At 43.4% G+C, this 20,155-nt stretch overlaps 1 protein-coding gene across 8 annotated transcripts in view; it reads left to right on the forward strand.

Moving 5' to 3' along the window:
• The window catches only part of CADM1 (cell adhesion molecule 1), a 300,635-nt gene that overhangs the window by 232,571 nt on the left and 47,909 nt on the right, over positions 1-20,155 (forward strand). For all 8 annotated transcript variants that reach the window (XM_081889913.1, XM_081889906.1, XM_081889907.1 and 5 more), the window contains exons 4-6: positions 4,285-4,422; positions 6,126-6,281; positions 18,922-19,021. In XM_081889913.1, coding sequence (XP_081746039.1) covers positions 4,285-4,422; positions 6,126-6,281; positions 18,922-19,021 — 394 coding nt within the window. The remainder of the gene's footprint in view (positions 1-4,284; positions 4,423-6,125; positions 6,282-18,921; positions 19,022-20,155) is intronic.

Here is a 20,155-nt window from a genome sequence, read left to right on the forward strand (position 1 = left end):
GAGAAAAACCCATAAGATTGGTTTGTTAAAACCTTAGGACCCTGATCCACAGAATTGTACGTGGGAAAGTCAGCATATAGACACACATTAAGATTTATTGGCTTCACACCCCCCAAAATGTACTACTTCATCATGTGTTCCAAGTTCCCTTCATCTACCACACACTTGTATTGCCATACATGCATGTACATAAGGCATTCTCCAGACATGTGGAGGAGAATGGCAGGAGGGGGGGAAACCCATAAATTCTGGAGGAATCTGTTGCAAATAACTGTTCCCCTGGCAACAGCTGCCTGGAGTGTCATTTGTGGTTTTCCAGGCAATTACATTAGCTCATATTCTTCTGTGCTCCCCCAAACCCTTACATTTGCACCCATGAATCCAAGCTTCTATCAAAACCCATTACAGAAGTTAGAAATATTTGCCAATTAGGGTGTGAGTAGTTAGTCCCTTGACAAAACACTCTTGGCTGCACTCATTGCTTTATTCCAAACCTCTCTGTTTATTTTAAGAGTTCTGAGACTATCTAATAAAGGGCATGATGGGTAATGTAACAGCTTCTGTGTTACAGTCTGTGCTACAATGTGAAAAAATCAAGCATTATTACGCCTCTTGGCAAGGTGATGATGCTTCTAAGGATCTCTGTGTGCTTAATTGTAGCCCACAAATGCTGGACCATATTCTCAGTGTAAAATAATGGGCAATATTTATATTGTTCTTACTTCTGTTTTTTTCCAGCTGGGTATATAATCATATTGTCCCCATATATACCATTGCACACTTCCATCTTTTGCCGAAGTGTTAAAATTATTAGATGTAAAATGTGTTTACTCAAAGTTGTTTTTCACTAAAGGTTGTATTTCATATTCTTGCTGGATTTAACAGGAAGGAAAACTGAGGTTGCAGTCATCTTGCTTGGAAGAGAATATCACTGAACATAGGCCACTTACTTCTGAGTAAACGTGCATTGGATTGCACTGTAAATCCATATTATTACTAATTACAGTCGTACCTTGGAAGTTGAACGGAATCTGTTCCGGAAGTCCATTTGATTTCCAAAACTTTCAAAAATCAAATTGTGGCTTCTGATTGGCTGCAGGATGCTCCTGCAGCCAATAAGAAGCTGCGGAAGCCCTGTTGAACATTTGGGTTCCAAAAGAACGTTTGCAAACCGGAACAATCACTTCTGGGTTTGCGGCGTTTGGGAGCCAAAACGTCCAAGTTCCAGGGCATTCAGAATCCAAGGTACCGACTGTGTAGTTATTATTAGTTTCATTTATGAATTGTTTCCTATAAGGCGTCTTGAAGCAATTTACAATACAATAAAAATAGCCTTAAAACAAATGTATATATAAAAATATTTTTTTAAATCCAAATTACATATGAAACAATCTCTAAAAACCACCCATTGCAAATGTAAAATCATTTTTAAATCCAGAACTGATACCAAGTAGTATAACAATCACCACTTGTTTGTTGAAAGAGGAAAGTCTTAAGCAAATGCCTAAAAGACAATAGAGATGGAGGGCAGAAATACCTAGGTTACACCAATCTGGTTTCCTGCAGGTGCTGTTGAACTGCAGTTCCCATAAGCTTCGGCCAGGATGGCCAGTAGTAAAGGTGATGGGAGCTGTAGTCTAGCCACATCCAGATTCTGGAGGGTGCTTTAGCACATACCCATCTTAGGTGAGGATGCCAAACTCTGGTATGGATGGCAACCCCTTTGGGTGCTCCTTGGTATGCCTGGTACCCTAAACCCCCACCCTATTTTGTTGTGTTCCCTATTGCCCAGTTGGGGCTGGGATGGTAACAGGTTTGCCACTGAAATGTTATAAGGAGCTCCGTACAGATGTACATTTGTTTGGATGGATGGATTGAATCAAACCCCATGACTCCTTCATTCATACTCTGTGTAATTCATGGAGCAGCAGCTCACCAGCATATGAAGCAGGAGCGGATTTTTCCTGTCCTGTTCTGAAGATATTCAAGTGATAAAGTGGGGGATTTGAACCCAAATGCAGCCAAATTGTTGCTTCAACCCCTACTGCAAATTATACTCGAGAAACACCCTCCCCCTCCTCTCTTCTTCGTGGCATATGGTGTCTGTCCTTAAGTTTGTCGTGTGTGTGTGTGTGTGTGTGTGTGTGACTCATTCCATTTCTCATAGTTCAGAAGATTACAGAACAGGCATAACTATGGGATTATCATATCCACTGATAATAGTTGCTAATACCATAACAGCCGTAGCTCCAGATTAATGCTGTCTCCTAACATTCCAGTAACGAACCTGAATTGCAACAAGCAATCACCAAGTGAGATCACACTTGCTGATTAGGTATATAGGTTCTCCGCTCTTACTCATCCCTCTCCACCCTCCACCCCCACAATTTAATGAGTTCCAGTTTGTAGTATGTTAATATGTGTTGAAAAGGTATTTAAAATTAGCCTTTAATATGAATTTCAAGTTCGGCTACCTTCACTCTTGAGAGTTGTTTCCTAACACCGCTGCATTAAGAGAGCTTTTTATTCTCATGTTTCCCAAACTAAGATAGCAAGTGTGTGCATGCTTGTACACACACACACACACACACACACACACACACACACACATTTCTGCTGAGATGCTTCCGGGGATGCTTTTGTGTTACTCCTTTCCCCTGACTGCCTGAAAGACTCAGGCAGAGGAAGGAGCAACATGGCAATGTGTATATGTGCAGTTCACATACACATACACACTTGGGCTGACTTGTCCAGCATGCATCACATGGCTTTGAGTTTCACCTACATTCTTGGGGGTAGGAACTTATTTGCAAGTGGGGGGCAAGGAGAAGACCAGACATCACCTGCTATTCCACAGGGGACTTGCATGCCTTGTTGGCCCCTTTGTGCTTCCTCCTCCCTTTGTTTTTTGAAGACGCCATGCCATTCACTTGTTTATGGACCAGAAACAACTAATTTATTATCTGCACAAATCATTTTGTGCATACTTCCTTACCTTTGGTTTTGGTGGGTGGGGAGTGAACAGAACATATTATTCACACCTGAATCGCGCAACTGCTTCATTAGTGCAAAAACAATGAAGAAAACGGGCCCACTCATTTATAAACAATATCCATTTAAATCTTTATTTTAATGCTTGATTTAATAAACTCAGTACCAGCAGGCAACTGTGTTAACATTCTCTTTACTGATTATAAAAGAGAAGGGGGGGGAACGCCTATCCCATCCATTCTCACACACCCACCCTGTTTGCAGGAAGGTGGGGAAGAGGATAACGGAAAGATCTATACATTTTGGTGGACTTTGTGATGCTGTAGTTATGCTCAGGGCCAGCCTGCCCATGAGGCAAGGGTAGGACACTGCCTCATGCGGCAGGATCCTCAGGGGCAGCAGATCCAGCCTCCAATGAATGCTTTCCTCCCTGCTGCTCCCACTGCCACAGAGGCTGTGGTGTGCTTCTTGGAGGCCAGATCTGCCACCTCCTCAGCACTCCCCTCATACCACCTCTACAAGGGTCTCTCAATGAATAGGAGATGCTGCTGGTCTACTCCCACCCTCATTTCCAATGTAGATATTTATTCCCCCCCTTCTTCCTGGTTTCGATCTTTACTCACCTCTTCTTCCCTGGCGGGGGTGGGGGTATCAATTTTGTGGTTCGCCTCAGGTGCCAAAATGTCTTGGGCAGGACCTGGTTATGCTTCAGATTCTCTGCTTCTCCAGACTCTACCGGATTATATTTCATTGATCAATTCAACCCTCTGGCTTTGGATTTCACAAAAAAATAAAAAAATGAAAAAATGACTTAGCTGTGCTGAACACATGCCTGAAAGGAAGGAAAGATGCTCTCTCTGTAATAATGCTCTCTGATGCAAGAATCTATTATTCGTGTTGGGTTGCATTTCATTTATTTTCTTTGGAAAACGACCCTCTTCTTTCCCTCTCGGTCTGAAAATCCTGAATCTCCCTTAGTTTGTTTTACTCTATTTTTTGCTAATTATTTTTGGAATAGGGAATGTGGGATTTACATTCAAATGGAGGGCGAAAGCAGGGTGCTACTTTAAAGATGCATTTATAATATGTTTCATCTGTTAGAATTATTGCAGATGGTGATGCATTTACAAAGTGTTCCCTTAATCAAAATTGTAAGTTGAAGAGGACCTTCTGTGAGGCAGCTGATCCACCTCTAATCTGTCCAGCAACTATCCCACATGCTCAGTTTCTTGGAGGTGTCATGAAAGACAACATGCTGAGATCTTTATATATCTGTATGCTGTTTCATTCTAGTCCCACCACGTAACTTGAGGATCGAAGCCCAGAAGGAGACCACAGTGGAAGGAGAAGAAATTGAGCTGAATTGCACATCGTTGGCCAGCAGACCACCCACAGTGATCAGATGGTTTAAAGGCAACAAGGAGCTATTTGGTAGACCCCTTCTCCCTCAATCAACTTAATGGTGTGGTTGTGGTTTTTAGAGATGGTTTTGCTGATAAGCAGGATACTCTCGTGATGATGTGAGAGAATAACTCAAAACAGCAGAAGGGAATCTTTTTCAGCCTGAGAGCTGCATTTCATTATGGGCAACCTTCTGTGAGCTGCATGCCAGAGGTGGGTGGGACCAGAGACAGCAAGTGGGCGGAGCAACAGGTGTGACTCTTACCCCCAAGTAGGTCAGATTCAAACCACGCAAAATCCAGAGATTCCTATGTCCCCCCCTCTGCTAACACACATACACCATCTCCATCCTCCAGCCAAGCAAGAGGCACTGTCATAGCAAAGGACACATTCCAGCCAGGCAAAATCAGTTCAGAAGGGTGCAGAGCAGTGAATGGTGTGGTCTTTTTATAATGTGGAGTAGCTTTGTCAGTTGATCTGGAGCACGAGTTGTGGTTTCGTGATAGACCCCTCCTTGACAAGTAAGCCAGGCGTCTCAAATTTTTGGGAAGCCTTTCCGCTTTAATCCCAGGCGTTTCCCTGCTCTCCCTTACCTTTCACTGCCTGTTGAAATTGGCTTCCCTTTGGCAGGATGCCCCTCACAGGCTGCTTCTGCTTCTGTTTCAGCCCATTGCTGCTGTATTTTGCTGGGTCTTCAACAGTACCACTGTTTAAATATTTTAATTACTACTTTTAATTATGTAAATCCATGGAGTCACTTTCCCTCTTAATTATTGATGATGGCTTTTGGCAGTGGCATTGGAGGAAGAGGGTGGAGGATTTCTGGCTCCATTGACTTAAGTGTTTGGAAGGCATCCTGGAATTCCTAATCCTCGCTGCCGAGCGCTGTAGATTTTGTGTTTAATATCATGAGCAGGAGATAGGGCCCCCCCTTTAAATCTGGAAGTGAATAAGAGAATAAGAACTCGCAGGCTTCCTTTCCTTGTGATTGACTTGAAAAAGGGCCTTGCCAGCCCTACTCCATTGCAAAACTGTTTGCTTAATTTTGATACCAGCTCTCCTTTTTTCCCTCTGGATCCCTGTATATACCAGATGTGGGAAACCTCTGGCCTTTCAGATGTTTCTGGAATCCAACACCTATCAACCCCAGCCAGCATGGCCAATGATCTGGGATGATGGGAGTTCGCCATCTGTGGGATCATAGGTTCCCCACCCCTGCTGTATATGGCAGGTAAACAGCCACTCACCTGGCCACCTTTGCCAACTAAGAATTTCCTCCTTACCACCAGGCAGAGAAGCTGCTTGTCAACTAAAAAATGAGTTGTTTCCCTTTATTTTGTGCAGGTCATCAGTGTGCCACAAATTAATCCAATAAGTATGTAGGTAGGAAAGTAACAATGAAAGGCAGGTGTTACCACCCTACAAACACCCACAGATTATAGGAATGTGCAAATAAAAACAGAGAGAATAAGGTTGCAAGAATATGCCTGTTGGGGGGTTATGGATAGGTCAGCATATGCATAGTTGAACTATTTAAGAATTGCAGAAGTGGAGAGAAGCTCTGGAATAGATAAGCTAAACGAGGCAAGTTGCTACTAGATGAGTACAGATCGCAGAAGTGACTTCAGTTGAAAATGACAACACAAATGCAGTGATGGAGGATGGTCTTGGATGGGTCTAGTCATTTGCCATTTACCTGCTCTTTCCCCTCCCCTTTCATGTCCATTATACAGGTAAAACAGAAGAGGAGCAGTGGTCAGACATGTTTACAGTGACCAGTCGCCTTTCGTTGAAGGTCAAGCGAGAGGATGATGGGGTTGCTGTTGTCTGTCAGGTAGACCATCCTGCCGTCAAAGACTTGCAGACCAAGTACTACCTAGATGTAATGTGTGAGTACCAGAGTCACAACCTTCCCCTCCCCCTTGCCCCACACATGGACGCGGCTTGACCAAAGCGATTGATTAGACAATTATGGTTTGTTGTAGCATGCAAAAGCAGTTTATCTGATTTGATTAAATGAGAGGTTTAAAGTATTGAATTTGGGTTTAAGGCTTTCTTTCCCTGCTCTTTTTGAAGACAAACTATTTCTCATCGTCTGTTCTTGTGCTATTAGTGCAGAGCTGCCTCAAGACATGTGAACTAAGCATTTAAATATTAACATGGAAGTGTGTCAAGGTTTATTATTATTATTACAAAAAACAAACAAACACATGTATCAATGCTGTCTACAAAGACATGGAATCCTAGAACAAATTGGAGTGCCGGTAGAGTCAGTGGGTCTAACCATCAGAACAGGAGAACAAGAAAATAGAGTATATAAGGAGAATTGGAAAATGCATGTAGAGTATATGAAAAATTACAGCAAGCAGGTTAAAACGTTAGCAGGATTAGAATAAATTCAGCAGTATAAAATACGTGGAAAAGAGAGAGTATGGCGGGACTGCAATATGCAGGAAAAAATGGAAAGCTAGAAGGAAGCCATGGAAAGGTGGAAGGGAAGTCAAAGTTTAAATAATTTATAAAATAATGTTATAGTGAATTGAGGAAAAAAATGTATTGATGAAAAATATAATTATTTAAAAAATGGAGCGCCAGTAGAGTCTAGTGACTATTGCTCAATTCTGCACACTTCCTCATCTACTCTAGAAGCTGTGAGGCAGAAACCCCTGTGTTTAGCTCTTACCTCGGCCATGAACTGCCCAGGTGACATTTAGGTAAGCCATTCTGGTTCTGGTTATGAGCTGTTTCAAGTGTTGTACAGCATCAAGTACAAGTTAGCAACCAAATTATGCTGGAGTGAGACCAGCTGTCACTCCATCTGACAAGATGAATATGTCTCCCTTTTTAGGAGCTCCACAGAACTCCACTTTTGGAAGCTTTGGGTATGTCAGTCCTGCCCTATCTTACGGGGCTATCATAGGGATTGTTGATAGCGTATGTGCCATTATGTAAGAATTGTTACTACAGGTTGCTTTAAAGTAGATCCCACTGGCTGGATTGTTGATTTGCTTCAGCTGTGTCTTTCAGTTTCAGTAAGAGGTCTCTTACCGTTCCTGGGTGCCTGGGTGTTCGTTTCTTATGCTGAAATAATGCTGCAAACTGTGGCAGAAATGGCTGGCCTCTTTCTGGGATGGGAAGGGACCCATGCAGTGTGACATCATTCATTTGAAAACAAGGAAGAGCACCAACCTGGCATCAGTTCCCCAGTACCTCTTCATGTTCACAGAGGAGCAGAAATGAAGCAGGGCGATCAGGAGATGGTGATTCAAAACGTCTTTTGTATATGCAGCTCAACCATAACATTACACAAAGAAGCCCCTGTGTTAATTTATTTCTTCTACTTCATTATGTTGTTCCATTATGAGCATTCTGCTTACAATTTTCATATCGCCCAAAAGTATTGGGGGAGTAATGTCCCCATAATGGGAAAACAAAAACCATCAGATACTGCCTAAATTGGCAGATTGTAGCTGTCTTGCTACTGTGCTAATGTGTAATTCATTTATGCAAACTTAATGTCCATTAACATTTCTTGTAGAGCTCCATTAGCTTTAATAATACATTAGCACCTTTGTTAGGTCTGATCAAAAAAGCTTAACCACACACACACAGACAGAGACAGACGCATGTACAGGCGCACGCAGGCAAAAAAAGGGAGATGAGCAAAGTTGCTTAAACTGTTGCAAGGTTGCCTGCTTGCTTAGGAACAAGGCTGGTCAGTTTTGTGAACGAATGTTATGACAAACCAGCTGCCGCAGGTGACAGCTTTTGGGTGCCACTGAGGCACCCAAGGGAGATATATATATAGATGTGATGCAAGCGACCAGAAGGGTGGGCAGAGAAGGTATGTGACTGAACCATCTACCAATGGAGCATGTTCTGCCAGTTTCTGACACGACAAGAGACATTGACTCCCAATTTAGTCTGTTTAGAATCCCTGGTCTTATAGTCATCAACCTTTTATTTGACCGTCAGTCAGAAAAAAATACATTTGTCAATACACAGTTAAAACATCCAGGAAGATTTTAGAACTTAGCCAGCACTAAAATGGGCTAAACAGATAGCCCCATATGGTCTTATAGTAACTCATGATGATGTAGGTTTTGTTCATGTAAGCCTATCCAGACACATAAATGTTGGTGTATTTTTAATCTCTTTCACTGTTAATTTTAATTATTATTTTTAATATTTTGAATTGCTTTAGCGGTTTTATGCTGATGATTTTAACATCTCTTGTAAACCTCTTAAAGATCTCACTGCAATCAAACGGTATATAGAATTGGTTAAACAGATCTTTTAAATTAAGATTTCTATACCACTTCTTATTTGCAGAAGGCAGTACCAAAGTGGTTCACGCAACAATAATAAAACACAACAAATCCAAACAAAATAAGCATCAAAATGAATCCCATTAAAGAAAGCCTGGATGAACAAGTATGTCTTCTGTTAGTGGTGAAACCTCTGCCCAGAGGGCGGCATATGCCACTTGCATTTTCTGACTGCGGGATTAGAATATATTTGGCACCCCTGTTACTGAGGAAAGTGTGATCTTGGAGCATAGCAATACGTTCTCTTGTTTTCTTTTTCATAACCGACACTAAGCTGCAAGCCTTGGCTTAGGTTTCCCCCTCCTTTGGTACCGCCAGTGCAATGGGGCTACAGAATAAATTGCACAGCCCACTCATCTGCTGCCTGATGTCCAGATTGCAGCAGCCTTTTGAGTCCACGCCATGCCTTTCAGAGAAATAGCACTTGTAAAATCAGGTGTAATTGTCTTACGCTCTCAATAGCTTTTTGGACTCGCAATCAGAACAGGTGTAGCCCTCCCAATCACCGTCTCAAGCACACCAGCTGACCATTCTGTTAGCTTGCAGGCAGGCAGCGGCCTGAAGTGGTGCCGAGCGAGGGGTACCTAAGCATTGGCATCTCAGTGGTGTATCAGAGGCCACATCTCCTCCAATAAGCCTCCCTGGAGAGGATGAGGAGAGGCAGTCCTTGAGGAAGGGGAGGGGATGCTAAAGAACCGGGACATTACCCGCCGCTTCACAGTTCACGCGTGACCTGACCCGGCCATTGCCTTTCCAGCACCTGCCTCTGTGATCAAGAGAGCCGCGCCAATGAATGCACAGTCACAGCGAACGATTTTCTCACTTTGGTGTACTTAGTATGAGATGGAATTTCAGCAGGAAGTGGCTTGTAATAAAAGAGAAGGTATTAGCAGGAAAAATTCAAATTATCTACAGAGGTATTTCAAGGCAGTGAGCTAATTATTGTTTGCTCAAAGTCCTGAATATGCAGGCACGCTAACGTTTCTACAAAAGAGAGGCGGGGGAGGGGGGAAAGCTAAATCGGGAAGAGACCTTTATTATGGCAACAGAGCAAATTTGGTTCCCGTTTTTGGAGTCTCTTCCCTCTGCCCACCCCCCGGCTTAGAAACCATGAAGAACACTTAGCAAGACCTGTAAGGAGAGTACTAAGTTAAGGTCTAGAGTCAGCTGTAACAGCAGAGCATCCTTTTTTTTAATGAGAAAGAGCAGAGGCCAGCCTTAGGCTCATCCCTCCCCCCCCTTCCAGTGCATTATGGGGAGGAAAAAAGAAGCTTCCATTTGGAGATTGCAACAATATGGCATATGTTTCTTCTGACCCTACCATGGTTCTCCAACCAGGATAAATTGCATACTGGAAGTGGAAGCTTGCAGTCTTCTCCCCTGTATATGAAGGAAATGGGAGGAAGGAGCACACCAGCCCAAGTTTCATGCCTACTCATTCTCAAAACAGCTATCGAATCATCAGGATACGTTGCCTTGAGTCACAGAGAACTGGTGGCTTCCAACATGTCTTGTCGTATCTGCAAAATGCTGCACTGCCACCTGGCCTCAAAGCAGTGGCCTTTGATTCCTGCAGCTATAGAGGGCCACACAATGAACAGGGACTTGTGGTTTGATTCTTGGCTTGTTCCTCTCCAACTTTGCTATAATTTCAGGAATGTCTGTTTAGTGTTGAGAGACAAATAAGCCACATATTAACTCTTCTATGCAGGGCAAATTCCAGGCACCAGAGAAAAATCTACTGTGAGGGCAATAGTCAAACAAAGCAGGATAAGAAGAGGGAGGAAAGTATAGTATAGTTATGTGCTGAATTTGGAGTGCCTTTGCAAGCCAGTCAGGATGTTTCTAACTCATATGCACATTTGGGAGCAAAGTGGGGGAGGAGAAGGGAACTTTAAATTGGTACAGTAAACCTTTCCTTAGATGACTGAGCTTTGTGTCTGCCACAGCCCCTTGAATGTGGTAATCGCAGTGTTTGCAAGGAGAGATTTTGTCCGCATACCTGCCTAGCTATTGTTCTCCACCCGTCAGTAATTCCATTAGAAGCAGAGCCTCCTGCAGCGCAATTTCACTTTGTTGGAAGTTAGCATGCGAGATCTCCGCCTGACAAGTCTGACCTATTTAACTTTAGGTTTTATGAGCATTTCATTTAAGCTGAGCTTTTCATGCGGCTGCTCAACTGAAATTATGGATTTGGGCTTTGTTTTGTTATTCGCATCGATGCCACTGTGAGAACTTTGAGAACTTGGCGAGTGGTTTCATTGGCTGTTTCAATGAATGGCTGCCTAGTGGAAACCAAAAGTTGGCTAAACATGCCCACTCCAGGCTGGGTGGTGGGTTGCTGGAACATGGTGCAAGCATGCCTGTGAAACTGAAGACAAATGTCTCTCACCTGCATATTCAGAAGCCTAGGAGCATCTGGCACCTCTGAATTATTCTTATTCTTATTCTTATTATTAAAGGTAAAGGTACCCCTGCCCGTACGGGCCAGTCTTGACAGACTCTGGGGTTGTGCGCCCATCTCACTTAAGAGGCCAGGGGCCAGCGCTGTCCGGAGACACTTCCGGGTCACATGGCCAGTGTGACATCGCTGCTCTGGCGAGCCAGAGCTGCACACGGAAACGCCGTTTACCTTCCCGCTAGTAAGCGGTCCCTATTTATCTACTTGCACCCGGAGGTGCTTTCGAACTGCTAGGTTGGCAGGCGCTGGGGCCGAGCAGCGGGAGCGCACCCCGCAGCAGGGATTCGAACCGCCGACCTTTCGATCAGCAAGTCCTAGGCGCTGAGGCTTTAACCCACAGCGCCACCTGTGTCCCATATTCTTATTATTAGCCTTAATTATGACTAGGATGTGGGAGGTGGGACACTGGCTTGAAAACAATCCTGAAGACACCTTTTCTGTATGCCCCTTAGAGGGGCTATTTTTAACAAGTGGCATAAAATGTTGTAATATATAAGCCATGCAATGCAAGGAAACCTGTGAGCTAAATGAATAGACCTGCAGTTATTTTCAATCTCCTCTTTCTCTCTTGTCTGGAAGCTGTTAAAATATGCCCTTCTCAGCAGCAAAGTATCTGGATGTTTGTGGTTCTCTTCTTTTGTCACAAGTTGCTTCACATAGAAGGAGAAGTGGGATGCACATTGCTTTTAAAAAAAAAAAATGTACCAAGACTGTCCATACCCCATGAACAAGCCCCATCCAAGTCTGAGAATTGCACAGGCTGATGGTTCCCATCCAGTTCATCCGGACTTGTGCTGAAGATGTTCCTAGTTGAGTAGGCATGCCTTGTCTCCCTGGTTTTGACCTCTGATGCTCCCAGGTAGGACCTCGGTCACACATTCCTAAACGTGACTATCTTGCCATGGTTATGGACGGTACTTTCCTATGGTGGAAAAGTCCTCAGAAATCTTGTGTTGAGGAAGATGCTTCCAAAGGACACCCGAGATGTGCAGGATCTTAGCTGTCGCCAAGCACCCTGTAATGTGAAATGGAATATCGCCTTAATACCAGGAGAACAAAGCTGAAACTGATGTGTGTCTGCTGGAAGGGCACATAGCCGTAGCTGCCTTTGCACTTGGGTAGCAGTCACAAGCCAGTTAGTTATGCCTTGGGATTGGACTGGTGCAGCATATTGAAGAGATGGTTTGCCCCCAATGGTGGCTGATCCACTGTATACTCACAACTCCTTATGTTGCTTGAGAAAGAAGCTGTGGGTAAATGTAATTTTAAAAAAGGAAATGGAGCATCAAAATACATTAAGGCATCATTAAGGGCTTGAGCTAAACAAACAGGAGAAGGGGAAAGCTCAGTCTTGCATGCTGTGTGTGTGTGTGTGTCTGTGTGTAATCCCCTTCCCTTGCCTTTATAGTACCTTCCTCCTTCCTTTGTTATGTAACACTAAGGGGAAGGCAGACAGGCACAGCTGAATTTTTAAGCCCCAGGAGAAGTAATGCAGAGTTAAGTCATAATTAATGGAACACAGATATTTATAATGTCTACATGCATGTTTATAAAAATATATACCCAGGGAAGCTGCTGTAACCTCTGTTTGTTGTTCATAACCAAGAGAATTCCCTGTGCTCAATTATGTTTAACAAAAAAAGGAAAGAAATAGAGGGAGGAAGGAGGCTAGCCATATGCGGGTACCTCGTGCTTTAATAATCTGTTTGCTTCTGGTGAGTGCAAATATTAATTGCAATAGTATGCAGTGAAGTGATTAACATCAATATAATTTATCATCTGGAGATTTCTGAACATAAATAAATGAGTTGTTTTGTTCAGCGAGGTGTTGACCCTTTCAGAATATGTGATTTAAAGGGGTTTTATATTATTATTACTATTATTGTAAATATGAAAGGCACTACGATCAGCCGAGTGTTCAGTTATTTGATTTTCTGGAGCATTAGCCACTCTTGTTTGTGACATTTCCCAGTTGGGTGCTCGTTTGCGAGCTCATTAATAAGGCTTTCTCTGAGGAATGTTGCTGCAAATGAAGAACAGTATAGCAGAGTCTGGCCCTGTGAGCATAACTCCCAGTCACAGCGAGTGTGCCGTTAAAGGGTTTAAAATGGGAAATAATTACACCCTGGCTTAAACCCAGAGGCCCCTGTTCTTTGCTGTGAATAAAAAGGCAAGCTTTTGTGCTTTGGAACAAAAAGAAAGAAAGAAAAAAGAAAGAAACCTAATATTTTGGTGCAATCCTTTTTCGGTACCAAAATGGATTCTTTCATGATTTGGGCCTCTCCCTTTGTTGGCTGGGTTGGGTTTCCCCCCACCCCCTTCTCTCAGCTGTGTTACACCAAACTGTAATGCAAAGTATAATTGGTAGCAAAAGGCTGTAAGATTTATAGTTCCTAACAGACTGTTTTAACAAGAACAACCAAACAAAAAGAGAGAACATGAAAACTCATTCTGTACATAGCGATTCAGGATTTACACTTTTTTCATCTTGAAACATGTATCACTGTGCGAGTGAATAAGAAAACGGTGCAATTGTGTAAGAGGAATGTGGTGCTTCCTAGCCTTTACGTTTCATACCTGAATAATAATGCCAAGTTAGATTATTTTTACTTCCTTTCTCACCCACCCACCTACCCGCTGCAGCCTGTTGATCATTCTAGGTCTGAACTGGAAGCGGCACTAGCCCAAAGCATACCTCTGTGTCAAGTGGTTGCAGGGAGCAATCCCTGGCCAGTCACAGAGGACTTATCTCATGGCTCAAGTGACTACTTGAGTTGCTTGTGTAGTCTGGCTGTCCTTCCTTGGGAGGTTCCATCCTAGGTTGGCACAGCTTCCTCGGCCACCGAGGAAATGGCACAACCCAGGAAAAGGGCTGTAGCTCAGGGGCAGAACATCTTGCATGTGGAAGGTTTCAAGTTTAATCCCTGGCTTTCCCAAGTAGGACTGAGTCTGTCCCCATCTGAAATCCTGGAGAGCCACTACCAGTTGGTCTGGGCCATCGGGTATCTGTTGCAAGCACCACATGGCACTTGAACTTCAGAATAATCAGTCCAGCTGCCCGGATAGGATGAGAGGTCAGCCATGGTTCTATTTCCTGAGCAACTGCTGCACTGTAGTCCTTGCTTCCAAATGAATTTGTTACCTCTCATTGCTAAGTGACTTGCTGTGAGTGTCATGGAGTGCTGGACATAGCATCCTGAGACAAGCAAGTTGCCTCGGGAACCCATAGATTAACTCTGAGATCCCATAGGTTGCTATGGGATCCTTGGCCTGCTAACATTCCATAAAAATCCACAAGATCCACACTTGAGTCTTTAGGTTCCACTGATTTCAGGGGGACATTTGCGAGCCTGTCTTCTCTGGGTTGTTCCACTTCCCAGCGCTGAGTGCATTAGAAATTGTGCCGTTTCAGAAAAGCAGGCAGGCAACTTGCTCATAACAGTGAAAGAAATGTCCTTAAGTGGGTTCCGAGGGCAGCCAGAACTGCAAGGCTGCCCTCCGTCCGACACGCCTCCCGAGATGTCATCAGATTCCACACATGCCTTCTATTTGAATAGGCTGCCATATTTCCTTACGGTATTGTACAGGCCTATGCAGCTGCATGGACATTGAAAAAAGGCTACACTGAGGCAGAGGCAAGAGAGAGACACAGAGAAAGCCGTGATGGGGGATAGAGGCTTAGAGGAGATAGAGGTGTGGTGCGTTCCTCTGGCCATCTATTGGAAGACGTGTTTCTGCAGCTTAGCCCACAGCAATACAGTCAGCTGCCCCCTAGCTGTACATGGGTTATTCACCGTGTCCCCTGTCCCATCCAAACAAAGCCTCTGGGAAGGAGAATATCCACTGAAGCAATTTTGATGGAGTAACGTGTACCATGGGTTATTCTATAATATGGGGCAAGGACTAAAGCCAGGAAATCACAGTGGCTTCACCCCCTTTCTGTAAAGAAACTTTTAAGGTTCAATTCAAACTCCCTTTACGTGGGAGTAAGCCCCATTTAATTCAATAAGACTTGCTTCTTGGTGGGATTGTGCTGTAATTCACTAAAACCCATTTTCTCTGCCTAAAAAGCAGTAGTGATATTCAGTTTTCCTGATGTATCCTCATAGGAAAAACATCGGAAGTGCCCTTCTATTGAGTCAGACCGTTGGTTCACCTAGTCCAGTAATGGGGGTCTGGGAAAATATTTTCTCTGTGGCCTTCCGTAATTGTTGAGTGCCCTCCCCATAGAGCTGTGTCTAGCTAGACTCGTATCACTGCCATTATTCAGCTTCCATTGTATGCTGAAGATGATCCTTTTTACCCTGGCATTGGAAATTTGTCGTATTTTTATGGGACCAATCTCTTCTGTTCTGGTTGACCTGCACTGCGCTGCTTTTGTTTGGAATTGCTTGGCTTGGTTTTAATTGCGTGAATATATTTGTTGCAATCCACTCTAGGACCTTATGTTGAAAGGTAAGAAATCTTATAAATAAACAATATTGCCTGCGCTGACTGGCAGCCACTGTCCTCTGCTTTAGACAGGATCTCTCCTAACCCTACCTGGAGATGCTGGGCACTGAATCTGGGGCCTTTTACAGGTGCTTTAACCCTGAGCTATGGTGTTTCTGCTTTCGATTCCATTTATCACTCTTTCCCTTTGCCTTCCCCCAATGGTTTTGGTTAATGGTTCTCCCCCCCCCCTTCTTTCCCAAATTGGGGTTCCACGAGTTTCAGCGTTGGACCCTTTGCTTCTCATTCCCTTTCCTTTATGGTCTCTTATTCACTCCTTTGGTATGTTGCCATGTCTATACTGATGATATTCAGTTATTCTTTACTATCTCTGATCTGTCGTCTTGTTTAAATCTTTGATCTTGTCTTGCTATTTCTTCACAGCTGTCTGCTTGTTCTTTAAAGCTAAATCTTTCAAGGACAAAATTTCTTCTTCTTCTTTTTTCCTCTGGACTTTTCCCTTCCCGTCTGTTTTTGTCAATGATGCAACTATTTTTCTTTCCTTTCAAATCAAAGATATTGCTCCTCTTTTTTCCCCCTTCTGCGATTCCATCTTTAGCCAAGCCTTTTCAAGCCTTTTTCAGTTGTCTGATATTGATAAGATCCTCCCCCCCCCCCGTTATTTCTGCCCATTGTTCCATCTGTGTTCTCATTTTGCCCAGATTGGATGATTGTAAGACTCCTTAGGTAGTCTTCCCATTTTAAGCTTCTTGTTTCTTAATTTGATTTTTTTTCTTCCCCTGCCCCATCTTATTTATTTTTTTCGACATGCAAATACGATCATGCATCCCTGCTTATGATGTTGCCTTTTTTCCCTTTTCACATTCAATTTAAGATTATGTTACTTCCCTCTAGCGCCTTTCATTTCTGATTTCTCTGTAGTCTCTTTTGGGGTCTTTGTTGCTTCTTACATCACATCTCTTCCTTTGATTCATGCTTTGGTTCTTCTTCTCCTTATCTACGAAACTCTTTACCAGCTGATATGTGATTAATTTATTCTCTTCTTTTTTTAGCAAATGCCTTAGGACTCGCTTATTTTTGCATTTGGCCTGCTCCGGTTTTTTAGTACTAGTGCCTCTGTTTGTGTGTGTGTGTGTGTGTGTGTGTGTGTGTGTGTGTGTGTGCGTTGTTTTGGGCGCGCCAGTTGAGCACTTCACAATTAATCAATATTATTTTCTCTCCTCTTCCTTTATTTGTGGTTGGTAACTGTGCAGGAGTAAAGGGCATCAGGACCAGCATGACATTCCTGTTGAAGGGGAAAGAGGGAGGGTTTGACTTTCATTTGCTCATGAAATTCAAATATGGGTTATAAGGCTGTGAGGTACAGGGACGGAAAAAACCATTCCTCATCTAATATTCTGACATGAAACATGAAAAGTTTTATGTGGTCAAGCCAGCACAGGCTGATATTGACTGTTATTTCCCAAGAATGTGAAGAGAGCAGGCATTCTATGCCTCCGGAAATGTGTGCTGCACAGTCTTAGCCTGTACTGAAAATATGTGCAATTTTATTTTGTGCTAAAAAGAGAGAGGGAGTGTTCATCAAGCCCCCAGTGGGCTCAACCCTAACTCCCACCCACCCCCAAAAAAACCTGGTTGCTCTTTAATCTTGTGTATGTCACTCTTTCTAGACCATATGAGAAAATAAAGGTATTTTATTAAACTATGTCAGATTGTGCAGTTAAGTATCTGGATATATGGATTTGTGTTTTCTCTTAACGTGTGTGGCTGACCCAAGACTCACAGGCATCCAAGGCAGAAAATCCAGATAGCATTCGTCTATGTCAGTAACCAACGGCCCACAAGTTGTGTTGTTATTTCTTATCTGTGGGGATTGTATAATAATTGGCCCTATTGAACTCCCACTGCTTTCTAAGAAGGCAAATAAATTTTGTTTTCTGAAAGCTTCTATGAATTTTGTTTTCTGAAGGCAGCCCTGTATAGGGAAGTTTTAAATCTTTGATGTCTTACTGTGTTTTTATATTTTGTTGGAAGCCACCAAGAGTGGCTGGGGCAACGCAATCAGATGGGCAGTTTGTTGTTGTTGTTGTTGTTGTTGTTGTTGTTGTTGTTGTTGTTGTTGTTGTTGTTGTTTTCTAGTCTGTTCCCTCCATCTTAATAATAAAATAATCAGGCAATCCTTATTGTAAAATAATTCTAAACATTATAAAATAATACTTGTTGACTACGTCATAATTAGTGCAAACGTCTTCTTAAGCTTGTTTATATCCCAGGATGAGATGCAAGGGTAATATCACTACCAAAATAGATAAATTAATAAATAATATAAAAATGTATTCTAAGCTGTTCTTTATTTCAGATTTTTGAGAGGGGTTTTTCCCCCACCGCTAGATGTAACTAACTTCTCTTACCTGCCACCACCTTCAGATATTACAGTCTTGCATTCAGTTCTTTCATTTAGTCCAGATTTGCTGCCAATTCCAGGAATTGGATGTGGGATTCTGTGTAAATCAAAATGGATAAAGCGGCGCTCAATTGGCTGCCTTGAGCTGATAGCGTTCTGGTTAGATTGTTTCTTGCTCCGCATGTGCCGTTGTTGATGGCAATGGACTTTGTAACTACGGACTTGGGCTCTTGTTCCTACAGGGTCTTTCCAAAGGATTTCTGAGCTGCCTCCCTGAGTGCAAAATGCCTTTAATCCCTCGGTGTGTTTATGTTTGGGGATTTGCGAGATTCATCGGCACGAGCAGAAGTCTCCGCTTTGTTCCAACAAAAGGCAGCGGCCTGGCATTTCTTCCCTTAAGCTTTTCCTAGCACAAATGCACCCATCGGAGCCTCGGCGTATTAATATGCCACGGCACAAAGTATTGTCAGCCCATAAAATATGATACATGATAAAATGTATCAATTCTGAGCGCCACAAATCTGCCGTTTCACCTCAGCATGAAGGCAAATGAGTTTCCTTTAGCTCGAGTGAGTTCAGAGATAAACTTCAATTTAACAAAATTTCATTTTGCAAGAACCAGTGGGGCTGCTGCCCTTGGTGTGCGGATTCCTTATCAGTGCGTTAGGCTTTGGAGGCTATTAGTCAACTTAATTTGGGGAAATGCCAGGATAATTTGCTGATTAGACGGGTGCAGCGGAGAGGGGCAGGAGGGTGAAGCTGTGTCAGTACAAAGTTTTTGTTTCACGATCTGTTTAAATGCGCGCGGTTGCTTGATATCATTTGTATGTTGTTTTGTACGCAGACGTATAAATTGATGTTTGTATTGTGTGTTTGATGTGCAGATAAGCCTGAAGTGCAAGTCCTGCAGAACTCCCCTGCGCAGCCTCTTACGAGAGAAGGAGACCTCCTCAACCTTCTGTGCCAAGTGAAGGGCAAACCAGAGTAAGTGGAGGAGCTGAGACTCCGTCAGAATGTGCCCATCCACTTTACTGGACTGTTTGAATAGAGTGCTTGCCTAGTGGTTAAGAGCGGTGGACTCGTAATCTGGTGAACCGGGTTCGCGTCTCCGCTCCTCCACATGCAGCTGCTGGGTGACCTTGGGCCAGTCACACTTCTCTGAAGTCTCTCAGCCTCACTCACCTCACAGAGTGTTTGTTGTGGGGGAGGAAGGGAAAGGAGAATGTTAGCCGCTTTGAGACTCCTTCGGGTAGTGATAAAGCGGGATATCAAATCCAAACTCTTCTTCTTCTTCTCCTGGTCTTTTTCTTGAGCATGTTCAGCACCCGGTCCTGTTCTCCTGCATTGGTATGACGTTGCACGTCTAAAGCACAAGGCCACGAGAAAGCACCTGCAACCATGGTGGGGAACCTGGAGTGGTGGGAACCTGTGGCTCTCTAGGTATTGTCTGACTCTCTCCCAACTCCCACCAGCCCCAGCCCATGTGTCCAGTGGTCAGTGGTGATGCGAGCTGGCATCCAGCCACACCCAGAGGGCTGCAGATTCCCCACCCTTGGTCCACTTCCACTCTTCGACTAGCAGATAAGTTTGTGTGGCTGCAGAAACTTGGAAGTGCCCAAAGGAAACATTGGCCGCAGTCAGACTGCAGATAAAATGCTAAGGAAAGTTATCTATTTGAAAATGCTAGGGGTGAGATTCAAGAAAATATAGGTCTCCCCCCACCAATACAAAATAAGAAGGGCTTTGCCCTTACATTTTCCCTCTCCTCTGATTTTTGTTTTCCACGGTGAACACAGCTTAGATTTCACTCAGTTTTAAGTTGACCTTCCCCTCCAGTATTTTCCTTCTTTGCTCCTGAGCCTGCCCTTTTTTCAGTGTCTGTTTTAAAGCGTGAACCTTAACAGAGACATCTCTGATCAATATGCTCCTGTTTTGAAATTTTTAGCTACAGAAGACTGATCCTTTCCTCTCACCCCAGGCTCAGTCACTTTTTATCCATCATCTTTTACTATGAATTCAGATCTAGGGCTGAAATCCTAATGTCTGCTTACGTGAAAGTAACTCCCCTTGAACTTAGTAGAGCTGACTTCCAAGTAAATGCATAGGATTGAACTGTGC

Source organism: Podarcis melisellensis, assembly GCF_964234715.1.
Source record: "Podarcis melisellensis genome assembly, chromosome: 15".
In the NCBI taxonomy this organism is placed as follows: domain Eukaryota; kingdom Metazoa; phylum Chordata; class Lepidosauria; order Squamata; family Lacertidae; genus Podarcis; species Podarcis melisellensis.